Source organism: Ictalurus furcatus, chromosome 17 (assembly GCF_023375685.1).
Source record: "Ictalurus furcatus strain D&B chromosome 17, Billie_1.0, whole genome shotgun sequence".
NCBI classification, from domain to species: domain Eukaryota; kingdom Metazoa; phylum Chordata; class Actinopteri; order Siluriformes; family Ictaluridae; genus Ictalurus; species Ictalurus furcatus.
This window is the reverse complement of record NC_071271.1, coordinates 20,645,056-20,658,751: the sequence shown is the minus strand read 5'-3', so window position 1 is coordinate 20,658,751 and position 13,696 is coordinate 20,645,056. Positions and strand designations below refer to the sequence as shown.

Sequence of the window (13,696 nt, the reverse complement as noted above, 5' to 3'; positions counted from 1 at the left end):
TACTATATAGCTATTTTATAATGCTATTTTGAGTAACTTATATTGTCCAAGTAATGCTTAAGTCTGTGGTTATGTCTAAGGTCTGAATATGAAGTGTGCAATTTCTCTATGCATTCATAACTCAACTCTGTATAACACTCGTAATGACCAGCTTTAAGGATTGGAGCTTGGACACTACTGGACTATATAAGTGGAACATAAAAGTGGAATTAGTTTGTGCATATTTGATGGACTACTAAATCCGATGATATTGGTTAGTATTTGTTTAAGTCATCATCATTAATGATTTTGTTTTCTCTTTTCAGTGATTTTTTTGTCTTTTCATAGATTAACGGTAATTCATTATGCACAATATGACCTTGACATGAATGAACAATGTAAAAAAATAAAATAATTCATTTCAGGTTGTATTTAATATTTAATACATCAATTTTTTTAAATTAAATATTAAATATTAAATATTTAATACATCAAATTCTTGTAGTCCTTCTTGCCAGCACATAAACTCACAGACTGATGGCTGATGTCATGTATCAAGAAACTCTGGACTTCAGTTCCCATCAACCACTGCACTGCACTAGCTGTCACATGACCACCTGCACCTGATTCACGTTTTGTTAATGAGCACTCGTGTGTATATATAGTCATTGTCTGCACTGTTTGCTGGTCTTTCGTTGTCCTAGACTCTGGTTGTTTATGTCTCTGTGTTTTGTGTCATGCCACAGTGTTATACCAAATTGTCTTAGTGTCTTTGTTTCATAGTACGTTTGTTTAAATAAATGTCATTATCTGCACTTGCTTCTGCCTCAACCTCGATACGTGACAGAACAAAAGACCCTTTATCAGAAGCAGCAGATCACCAAGATGGACGCCTGGTTTGCAGCATATGAGGAGTGGTATAGAGGACTATTGGAGCAGGGAAGAAGGACAGATGAACTACTCGCTCAGAATGACCGCATGCTCGGGCTGCCGCGGCGGGACAGACCAGGCACCAGGTCACCACCGGCAATGTTCACAAAGGACTACGCCATGCCATGCCGACAGGAGGGGGAGTCTGTGGTCGGGGCCGAGACCAACTCCCACCCTCTCTCCCCTATTATGGCTCTCGCTTAGCCTTCATGTTCAGTGGAGGATGTCGCTCTGCCTCCACGTTCCGTGAGAGACGTCGCTCCATCTCCTACCGGACTCAAGGATTCCCCCTGTTCAGCTGAGGTCGTCGCTCAGCCTCCCTGTTCGGCCGTGGACGTCGCCCAGCCTCCCTGTTCGGCCGTGGACGTCGCCCTGCCTCCCTGTTCGGCCGTGGACGTCGCCCTGCCTCCCTGTTCGGCCGTGGACGTCGCCCAGCCTCCCTGGTCGGCCGTGGACGTCACCCAGCCTCCCTGGTCGGCCGTGGACGTCGCCCAGCCTCCCTGTTCGGCCGTGGATGTCGCCCAGCCTCCCGGGTCGGCCGAGGTCGTCGCTCCGCCTCCCGGGTCGGCCGAGGTCGTCGCTCCGCCTCCCGGCTCGGACGAGGACGTCGCTCCGCCTCCCTGCACCGACGAGGACGTCGCCCCGCTTTCATGTTCTGCTGAGGAAGTATCTCTGCCTCCCTGTGCCATTGTGGAAGACGCTCGGCCTCCTGGTTTTGCTGAGGACATTTTGCCCAGGGGGCCAGGACCACCAGATGGAGGACGTATAATTTTGGGCGCTCCGGGAGTAGCGCCCTTGGGGGAGGGTTCTGTCATGTATCAAGAAACTCTGGACTCCAGTTCCCATCAGCCACTGCACTGCACTAGCTGTCACATGACCACCTGCACCTGATTCACATTTTGTTAATGAGCACTCGTGTGTGTGTGTGTATATATAGTCATTGTCTGCACTGTTTGCTGGTCTTTCGTTGTCCTAGACTCTGGTTGTTTATGTCTCGGTGTTTTGTTTCATGCCACAGTGTTATACCAAGTTGTCTTAGTGTCTTTGTTTCATAGTACGTTTGTTTAAATAAATGTCATTATCTGCACTTGCTTCTGCCTCAACCTCGATATGTGACACCTGAGAGGTCATTTCTTTTTGTAGTTTTATATTTGTTATATATTTTAAGAGAGCAGGTTTCTCAGAAACTGCCATTTTGTACTCACTACTGTAATACTACTGTATTATTCTAATGTAATAAATAATGAAAATAATGTTATAAAAATTCCTCTTTGGTCTAACACCTGATATTGACTCGATTAGTATTATGTGTATATGCACATGTCATACAGTGTAATGACTGTGTGTTTTTGTTTTTTTAATTGAATGAATAAAGAAAAAACCTTGTTCAGGGTTTGTTTGTTTTCCCTCCCCCCAAAAGTGTTGTAATAAAAACAGTTCTTGGTAGGTGACTCAGATTCTCAGAATAACCCTGTGTCTTTTACCTCAGTGATAGTGATGGCGGTGGTGTTGAGCTCCTTGAAGCCGAGCCACCAGCGGATATGAACCGGTGGATTGCTGGAGGACGTGGAGCAGCACACATTCACCTCTGTTCCCTCTATGGCTTCAGATGAGCCACTTAGTTTCACATTAGAGGGCTCAACTGGTAGATTGAGAACAACAGAGGGAAAAAAAGACAGATAATGCAAGTCAGTGTTGCTTCTGAGAAGAAAAAGATCTCAAGTGTACTTTGTATTTTGAGTGAGTAAATTCATCCACATACTTTTTACAACTGTAATTCCTTTCTAGAATAACTTATACATGCTTCAACCAGCCCAAGAGAACCCATGTCACACCCCTCTTCATCTCCCTCCACTGGCTTCCTGTAGTCGCCCGTATCAAATTCAAGGCCTTGATGCTCACCTACAAGACCTTGTCTGGATCAGCACCCTCCTACCTCAACTCTCTCCTGAAGGCTTACGTTCCCTCACGCAATCTACAATCGATCAACGACCGACGCTTATCACCGACCTTCTCAGCATGGCTCAAGGTCCCTTTCAAGAACATTCAAGCTAACTTTTCCTCAGTGGTGGAATGAACTTCCAACCTCAATCCAGAACACAGAATCTCTCACCATCTTCAAAAAACAGCTAAAGACCCACTTCTTCCGTGAACACCTAACCAACCCATAAAAAAAATAATAATAAAATAAAAATTTACTCTGGCACTTACACCTCTACTCTGAACACTTTGCTTCTTCTGGAACTCAATTAATGGATCTTGTATGGTAGCACTACTTGTATTGTTCTCTGCTTGATATATCGCTTTGCTTGTATTTTCTCATTTGTAAGTCGTTTTGGATAAAAGCATCTACTAAATGAATAAATGTAAATGTAATGCTTACTAAGCGGCAAAAAACCTCTTATAGTCTGGAAAATGCAGATTGCAGATGCTACATTCTATGTTATTTTTGACTATTTAATACTTCACACCATTGCACATTGTTGCCGTACAGGAACAATTTACCAAACTACCCCCTAAAAATATTAGCAGTTTTCTAGATATTTTATTACTAACTACTTCAAGTAATAAAAATCCATAACAAATGTTCATGTAAATATAATAATTCATGCAGTAGAGGGATAAGCATCATCCATTTCATTTTCTTTAATCTAATTTATCTGAGGTAAATATACAGTATAAGTCACAGAATTTATACAGGAGCCTCGTCATCGCTCGTGACGGAACTGATCACTGTTCACTATTACTGTGGTACTGAAATAATCACTGATTAATTCAGTGAGTTGTGTTCTGTTGGCTAAACTAGCATTTAACCTCTGTTCATGACCATCTACACTGTAAACGGCTGCTCACCTTAATACTGTTTACATGCTGCATCTATTTATGTCCATTTCGCTATGGAAGGTAACCAACAACTTGCTCAAAACACATTATTCACTGCATGAAATCACAATTAACTAGCAGACTAGCAAATAAAACACTGAATTTATTAAATTGCCTCCTGATCTACCTAACATGATATTTGCATGTTTAGATGTTAGTTAATAAAAACATTTCTACATAAGCAGATAAAAAAAAAAAAGATCAAAACCTGAATTTTAGTTATCAGGGCCTAAATAACAATTGTGTGGTTCTCATCAATTTCTATAAACAAACAAATAAACTCAACAGATTTGAATATGTAGTCATTATTTTCCCAAAAAGTAAACCAACATTCAGAAACCAGGTGGGAAAATATTAGTGCACCCTACACTTCAGTAACATTTAGAACCATTAGCAACAATAACTTGAAGTAAACATTGTTTGTAGGAGTTTATCAGTCTCTCACATCATTTTGGAGAACTTTTGCCCCATTCTTTTTACAAAAATCTTCCTGAACAAGTTACTTCACATGACATTTAACTAGTATTTAGATGCTCATGAGCTCCAGTATTGGCTACAACATACTGTAACTTTTTAACAAGCATTCAATTAGTTGTAAACCACAGTCTTTTGCTCTACTAATTGATTCTTCTCCCTACGCATCACTTACAACTTCATAGATGTTTACAAATCAGACTGCTACAATTAAAAGGTGCACTAATTAAAACAGTCTCTGGAGGCAACCCAAATGTCTGCGTCGGCATGATTTCCTTTTTCTTTCCTTTTCACAAATTTGATGAAGCAGTTTAAAAGCCACTGCGGAAACAATAACAATTACTCGCATTTAATGTTCACCCCAGGATTGAGACAATTACTTGATGAAACGTGAGCATTAAAGAACAGTAGATTCATTAAGATGGCAGGGAATGTAAAATCTTAAGAAAATGTTTAATGACACCAAACTTTAGTGTTAAACATCCAGCACAGTTTCCAAGGAAAAATAAAGAGATAGAAATCTGATAAAATATCAGGGATGAGTTTCCAAAAGCATCACAGCACAAAGTGCATTGTTAAATGGTGAATCAAGAATTACATTAAACACTCTCTGTGCTTTATGAGGCTTTTTGGGAAACTAGGAGAATTGAGTGAGCTTGCCTTGATACTTTAATGTGCACAACTGATTGACATCCATCTGTCCGAGACTCCCAACCTGTTATTCACTCAAGAAGAACCTGATACACTGATGCAATTTGGAGAATTGGGATTGTTCCCCCTTCTGCATACAGAATGTATACAGATCTGCTTTGCTCAGTTAGAGAATGATTATAGTAAGCTATAATTGCAAGGTTAGCCTTCGCCTACTAGTGAGCTTTTACTCAACAGGTTGCAGAGATGCAAATAAACTGCTTAAATGTAAAAATGTGAATGCAATAAAATGTGTGTTGAACGGACATCAGCATTGTGATTAGTGAGTATAAGTACACAAGCTTTATCCCTAATTTAGACAACCCACTTTACATCATAAATGGAGAAATTATGGTGAAGTGCATACACACACCATCCGCTTTATTAGGAACACCTGTATACTTACAGATTTATGCAGTTATCTAATCAGCCAATCATGTGGCAGCAGCTCAGTGCATCATATCATGCAGATACAGGTCAAGAGCTCCAGCTAAAGTTAACATCAAACATCTGAATGAGGAAAAATGTGATCTCTGTGACTTTAAACGTGGCATGGTTGTTAGTGCCAGATGTGCTGGTTTGAGCGTTTCAGAAACTGCTGATCTCCTGGGAATTTCACATACACAACAGTCTCTAGAGTTTACACAGAATGGTGTGAAAAAGAAAACATCCTGTGAGCAGAGGGTCTGCAGGCTAAACACCTTGTTAATGAGAGCAATCAGAGGAGAATGACCAGACTGGCCTGAGCTGACAGGAAGTCCATAGCAACTAAAATATTTACTTTTTACAACCATGATAAACATCTCAGAAAGCACAACAGATCAAGGTGGATGATCTACAACAGCAGAAGATCCCATCAGGTTCCACTCTTGTCAGCCAAGAACAAGAATCTGAGGCCATCATGGGCGCAAACTCATAAAAATTGGATGGTTGAAGACTGGAAAAAGTCCCCCCCCCCCCCCTTCTAATCCTCAACTGTCCATTTTGGGTCACACTTTTTCCCATTCTGATGTTTGGTGAGAACATTAACTGAAGCTCTTGACCTGTATCTGCATGTTTTTTTTTTTTTGCATTGTGCTGCTGCCAAATGATTATCTGATTAGATAACCACATGAATGTTCAGGTGTACAGGTGTTCCTAATAAAATGGATGGTACATGCACTGTAATGTATAGCGTATGTAAGATGTACTGTATACATACATGCTAAATGTTAATCAAACGACCTTACAGAAATCTTCACCACATCAGCAATTATATGTTTATTTTTCATAAATAAAGCACATATTTATTAAATGCATTTACTATTAGTTTTAGATTATGTAGAGCATCTGCCATTGAAGTTCCTGTATTACTATATAAACTGTAACATATTAGAACTAGTGCGTTAATATACTCTACATAAACCTGCAATTTTACCGTCAACAAAACTTTTAGAGCTGCTATTATAGAAACTGAATGAAAACATTCTGACCAATCAGATTTGTGAATTCAAAAGCACTGTGATAAAAGGTGTTCCCTTTCAGATGGAACTCAGTGTTAAATGAACTTCACCCTGTGGGATGTGCGCTCACACGTGACCGGTATCTGAAGCTTGTGTAACATCATGCCTATTTAGAGGCATGCCGTGATCAGGTGACGTTGCAATTAAGTGCGTCATGTGATGTAAAAATGGCACCCGTGACCTGCACCGTCAGCCTCTATTATCTTCAGCGAGACTGCATGTCAGTCATTTGTGTAATCCTCACAAAATGACTCTTCATTTCCTCTCTATCTTTTAAAAAAGAGAGAAAAGTATGAGTGAGAGAGAATTCAGGAAGTGTGTCACCCCTTGCTCCCGTTTCATCATGGGGGGACGGACACACTTTCTGTTTGAAGTGTGTAGGGTTGGAGCACGCCAGAGCAGCCCTTGAGAGGTCTGACTGTGCGCATTGTGAACGCCTTACAATTAGGCATCCCCGCTTGCAGCTCGCTCACTTCTTGGCTGAAGGGAGTTGGGTTTCAGAGCCTCGCGGATCTGGACCGGCTGGCTGCCGAGGCATTATTGCAGCAGCAGCCAACATCGTACCATTGGGCCTATTGCAGATTTGGAGAAATTTGGAGGTGTCCCCGGTTTCTAACCTTGGGTCACATTCTAGGGGTGTCTCATTATTGCGAGACGGTAATGACAGACACCTCCATCACGGGCTAGGGCGCGGTCTTAGATGGCTGTTCATCTCGCAGTCTTTGGAGCGGTCCTCATCTGGAGTGGCATATAAATCACCTAGGAATTTGGGCCATATTTCTAGCACTGAAATTCTTTCTTCCTCAATTAAGAGGTCACCATGTGTTATTTGCGACAGATAACACAGCGGTGGTTTCATATATCAACCACCAGGGAGGGTTATGTTCATGGCCCCTGTTCAGGCAGGCACAAGTAATTCTTCTCTGGGCAGAGGGAAAGTTCTTTTCAGTGAGTGCAATGTACATTCTGGGCAACCGGAATGTGGGGGCAGACATCCTGTCAAGGCAGGAAGCTGAGGCTCAGGGGGTGGAGGCTCGATCCTCAAATGGTTCAGTCTGTATGGTGGAGGTTTGACCAAGCGGAAGTGGATGTGTTCGCCTCAGAGGAGACAATACACTGCCCTCTGTGGTTCACCCTCACTCCTCCTGCACCATTGGGGCTGGACACCATGGTGCACACGTGGCCGAGGTCACATCTGTATGCTTACCCCCGATCACTCTGCTCCCACAAGTTCTAGCAAGAGTTTCCCAAGACCATCTACATCTGCTGCTAGTAGCACCTTATTGGCCAGCTTGAATATGGTCCTCAGAGATAATATCCCTGCTAGACAGCACTCCTTGGGAGATTCCTGTCCACAGGGATCTGCTGTCTCAAGCCGGAGGGTTGATTTATCACCCTTGGCCGGAACAGAGGATGTTTCTCAGCAGGGTTGGCTCTTCTTACAATCAGGGTCTACAGGGCTGACACTTCGTCCAGCCATGCTTCTATTGATAGAGCCTCTGTGGGGAAACATCCTCTAACTTCGAGGTTTATGCATGGTGTCCGGTGGCTGAGGCCCATCTGCAGACCATGCAAACCTTCCTGGGACCTTTCTGTGGTCCTCGAAGGTCTGCTTTGGCAGCGACAGTAGGGGTGATGCTGTGTCGAAGCAGCGCATCTCTATGTGGATAGTGAAAGCAATCTATCGCTTATGAGGCGTGCCGTCTCTCTACACCTCTGGACATAAGGGCTCATTCCACTAGGGGGGTCACCTCATCGAAGGCTTTGTCAAAAGGTGTACCCTCACAGGATGTATGTGCTGCGGTGAGGTGGTCTATGCCACACACACTCATCCAATATTACAACCTGGATATACATTCCACCCCGGGCTCGAGTGTCTTGCGGTGAATCTCGGGCCCGGACCTTTTGAGCATGCCTATGAATTGTGCCTTCGCTTCAGATAACAGAGGCTGGAGGCATGGTTCACAGGTGCTGCTTTTATATCACGCGACGCGCTTAATTGATCACGGCAGGCCTATAAATAGGCATGATGTTACACAAGCTTCAGATACCGGTCACGCGCGAGGGCGCTTCACACAGCGTAAAGCTCACACAACGTTTCATTCCCTTCTCAGGGAACAGGGTTAGGTAACCCAGACATTTTTAATAATAAAGCTGATAATAAATTAAATGAAGAATCGTCTGTAACCTAATTACATTTTCTTGATAATGCCAATCAGTTTATTTGTTTTGTAAATAATGTCATCAGATCAAGACGGGAATAATGCTGCACTTTTTGGCTCTTTAGACACAGAGAACAAAAAGGGCAGAATGAAATAAAGGTCATATGAACTGAAGATGAAGTCTGGTGACTCACAGAGGACAGAGAGGGTGCGAGTGATGGTCATAGGAGATCGGGACACCCGATTAACACTCTCACAGCGCAGCACAGCTTTATTGTCTTCTGGCTTCACCTTCATCACCAACGTACTGCTGGCCTTAAGGGAGTCAGTGTCCATTTCCCAGATAGTGGACAACACCTCATCATTCTGAGAGAGAGAGAGAGAGAGAGCGCGAATTTATTATTTAACATGATGATGATGACGATTATTATTATTATTATTATTATTATTATTATTGTTGTTGTTGTTGTTGTTGTTATCCCTTCAATGGACATTCTTTGATATTTATAACTAATAACATGTGTTAATAACAGTTTTTCTTATCCCTGTGAGGCTTTGGTAGACCTGTAACATTCTACTGAATAAAACTGAATTGGAGTGGAGTTTTTATTGAGAGACAAAGAATCAGTGTAAGAGACAACAAGATAGAGAAAGAGAGAAGAAAGGTAAGAACAGGGACAAAGCATTGAAAGAGAGATTAAAAAAGAAATTGGGCAGGACAGAATGAGACAGAAAGAGATGTGAGAGAATGAGAAAGAGGGGATAGTGTGAAAGGCAGAGACATATAACTCTCTGAGAGACAGAGATAGAGTGAGAGAAAAAGGAAGATATAATGGGAGTGTGAAATATAAAGAAAGAAAACTAGTCTGACAGAAACACAGAGAGAGGAAGGTAGACAACTGGTGACTCAAGTGAGAGGGGAAAATGATTGAGAGATAAAGAATACAAGAAAGAGGGACAGAAAGAAAGAAAGAGAAAGAAAGAAAGAAAATGTTACAATGAAGAGGGAAAATAAGAATGGAGAGTGCAAAAGAAATGCTTAGAGCAAGACAAATATATACAAGGAGAGAAAAGTGAGGCAACTAAAATAGCTAGCTAATTAATGAACATCTTCCATATGGTGTCTGTCAAGTCATTTGACATTACTGACATACTGAAGAGTCTGATTAACCCACATAGCTTGTTATTAGCCATACAAACAAAATGCTAAATGCTGCCTGTCAGCTAGCTACATTTAACCAAAGGAACAACTTCTGTCAAACGGTGTGTTGGTTAAGCAAAACAAATGTCAAAATGTGAGCTATGAATCAGACAGCTAACTTACAGATGTATGTAAATGTATTCCTCCATGATGAGTAAGCTAGCTAACATATTGTAATAAATAGCTAATAAATGCTATTTAAAAGTCTAGCCATATAACTTCTGGCAAATTACATATTAGACACACAACAGAACTTACATTTAAACATAAACGTATTCCTCTGGCAGAAAGACAATTCCACCATATGGAAGCCCGTTTCCACCACAGATTACAATAAATAAATAAATAAATAAATAAAATAAAAGGTAATTGCGGCTTTATATCTCAGAATTCTCACAATTTTGAGTTTACATCTCTCAATTCTGATATTTTTTTCTCAAAATCAAAAGTTTACATTTCACAATTCTAACTTTTTGCCTCACAATTTAAACATCCATTTGACACAGTACCTGACATGTGACTAACCAGGTAAGGAACACATGCTAGTGTCTGGTTTTCCTGATCTTGACTAGCTGATGAATGTTGTTCTTGTATAACAGATTTATAGAGAATGACTAATGCTTTGTCGGTGCATTCTTGTACCTCACTAAATGTCAAGTGTACATCTAAATTATAAGGGGAAAAAAAGACAGAATTGTGCGATGTGAACTCGCAGTTGTGACAAAAAAAATGCCAGAATCGAAAGATGTTAACTCAAAATTGCGCGAAATAAATTCAGAATTGTGAGATGTTTACTAGTAATTTGTGAGCAAAAAAAAAAAGGCAGTGAGATTTAAACTCACCATTGTGGGAAATAACGTGAAAAAATTAAATTTTTTATTTATTTATTTATTTATTTTTTCTTGGCAGATATGGGCTTCTATACGACCCACTATATTTTTTCAACATTTGTGAAATTGTTGTCTAATTGAACAGGATTGGGGAGGACACAAAAAAGGCAAGTGTGAAAGAGAGATATAAGAGAGTGAGTGAGAGATGGCAAGTCAGGCAGTGACTGAGAGAATAACATTGAGGTACTGGAAGAGAGAGTTATGAGCGAAAAGGTGGGAAGAGAAAACAAAATTAAGACAAAGGAGAGCATAAAGGAGTGAGAAAGAGAAATAGATAGAGAGGGAGAATGACGAGACATTTCTGCTTTGAAGCAACCTCCTGCTGAGAGGAATTTGTTAGATTTTAGCCCTGAATGCTAGCTTTAGCCTTTTTCAGGACCAACACATATACTACAATCACACACACACACACACACACACACACACACACACACACACACAAAATCCTATTCACAAAGTTTGACACCATAAAAACACACCTTTATGGCTGTTGAGAGCACAAACCTGCATTCTTTTTCTGTTGCTTTTTTTCTTCACTTGGTCTTTCTGGTGTCCTTGGTTGAACTCCAGTTTGTGTGTGTGTGTGTGTGTGTGTGTGTGTGTGTTTGCCTTTGTTTATATATTCACCTGTTTTTCTGTAAGGCTGTGTCCGTGAGTGATGGGAGAGAAGCCACTGACTGAGATGCACAGAATACAGCGTGGCCTCAGCAACAGTAAATTGCCGACCGCAATTCTTACTCATCCAGTTACAAAGCCATGCTAGGATACACAGCTGTCATTGTCAAACATTTAAGCCTGTGGCCCTGACATTTTGATGTAGATAATGCACTATTAGCTTTCCATTTCTATTTGTTAATTTGGAAGATGCTTTTATCTAAAGTGACATACAAACCAAGTGGAATCCAGTCCAAGCACAGAGATGAGCAGTTAACGTTTAAGGGCCTTGCTCAAAGGCTCAGCCATGTCTCTTTGGCAGTTTAGCGATTACACTGAACGACCACTTGTCCTGTTAGCTTATGGCTAATGTCAAAATCAATCCAAGTAAATAGAATTATAAAGCAGAGGTCAGTGTTATAGAGAAAGCATACATCTAGAGTAAGTGCAGAAGGCAGGCATGAAAGTGCATAATACAGGGTGTCCCAAAAGTCTCTATACATAGGGGACCAGTACCACTTCCAGGCTTTTTAAATTTGTTTATAAGTTTGGCAACAGTGTCGTGTGTGATGTACTCGCCATGTTTCGTATTAAAGTCCATCGCAACCTTGCGGCAGCTTCCCTATCCAGCCATTAGAATGATTTCAATACAGCCTTCTTTTGTCAAAGGCAATCTTAAAGGCTATCTGAAAAAAAAATATTTAAGACATTTAGCTAAGTAATGTTAATTTCCCCTATGTACAGAGACTTTTGGGACACCCTGTATATAAATAAATTCCAAAGTTGTGTTTACAACTAAACACTCACAACATTAAATTCATCACAAACACACCAATTAGTAATTTTGCTGGGGAAATCATTATAAAGTGCATTAGCCACAGAGGATGACTATTTTCATTAGCTACTGTATGTCCTGCAGCTGGAACTATTGACTTACTTTGCATATACTTTTGCATCATAAAATCATCAATAAATCATTTCAGATGTCCATATGTGTGGTATGTTCGCCTGGGTCAAACCACAGGACAGCACTAGAAAATAGGAGTTAAATGTGCATTATGCAAGGTCTCTAATGGTTAAACAGGTAAAGTTCAATAAAAATTTAAAGTGCCGAGTGCTGCGTGTGGAGGTGCTCAGAGAACATAAGCAGTCCACAGTGCTATGTCGCACTTTTCCAAACTGTCATTTTTGTTTATGTTTTAGTTTTGACTTGTATCTTGTCTCCATTCACGTCCTGTCACTGGTTGTCTCCCTCATGTTTCCTGATTAGTTTGTATATATAAACCCTCATGCTTCAGTGTTTAGTGTTAACCCTCCTGTCTTTACTGAGCTATTAGTTTTGTGTTGTGATATTCTGGTTCCTGATCTTGTTCTGTCCCTTGTTTGTGTATTTTGGATAGCTCCTGCTATTACCATTTGCTCATCGCCTGATCTCTGCCTGTGTACTGTTCCTGAGTTTGATTCACATTTGTATTTGTCTTCCTGCTCTTTAAATAAAACGCCATTACTGCACCTGCATCCATCTCACCTCTCAAGTTTAAGTCTAAAATAGTTTTTCACTGACATCACTGATCTGAAACATGGTAGCTCATTGAGAAAAGCTCTTGGAATGGACCTTTAGTTGTGTTGGATAGTGTTTTGTTAAATACAAGATAACAGATTTGCAAAGAAATTCACATTTCCAACATTTTAAACACCATGTTTGTTTGTAATGTGAGCTGCCATAATTAAGGCACACATGTAGTTACCCAATAACATTCTGCCCCACTAACAAAAGGAGAAATTGGTGGGAGTTGTTTTCATAAATTTGAAACACATTCACTAGTCCATTTGCAATCAAAATTATTCAACCCCCATTGCAAATCAACTTTCAGCTGTTTGCAATGAACAAATCAAACAAAAGCAATTGAAATAGTTCAACACAATGCATGCTTCAAGTGGTTTCCCCAAATTCAACTGAAAATGCAACTTATAATGACTTCTCCAGTTTCATAATTATTCAACCCCTTGAATAGAATCCCTCACAACAGCACAAATATGCAAAACAGGTGTTGTCTCAAGCACACCTGATGCAACTAATCAAGGGCTTCATTAGTTGCATCAGTTGTGCTTGAGCTGGAACACGTGAAATACCTGAACTGGCTAGGGGTTTGTTGAGTGTACACAACCTGGATGGGGCAGAAAAAGGAAGCTATCAATGGCTGCAACCAGATTTCTGAGAAGACAGGTTGTGAAAAACCCTCAAGTGACTGCAAAGGACCTGCAGCAAGACTTGGTGGCAACAGGCACTGAGGTTTCAATGAGCACAGTAAGGCACGTAGTAAACAAAGA

General features: G+C 40.8%; 1 protein-coding gene across 1 annotated transcript in view; it reads right to left on the bottom strand.

Moving 5' to 3' along the window:
• Positions 1 to 13,696, bottom strand: part of nphs1 (NPHS1 adhesion molecule, nephrin) — a 150,843-nt gene that overhangs the window by 61,397 nt on the left and 75,750 nt on the right. Inside the window, exons 8-9 of the mRNA XM_053647328.1 lie at positions 8,815 to 8,986; positions 2,394 to 2,551 (exon numbers count right to left, since the gene is read on the bottom strand). Coding sequence (XP_053503303.1) covers positions 2,394 to 2,551; positions 8,815 to 8,986 — 330 coding nt within the window. The remainder of the gene's footprint in view (positions 1 to 2,393; positions 2,552 to 8,814; positions 8,987 to 13,696) is intronic.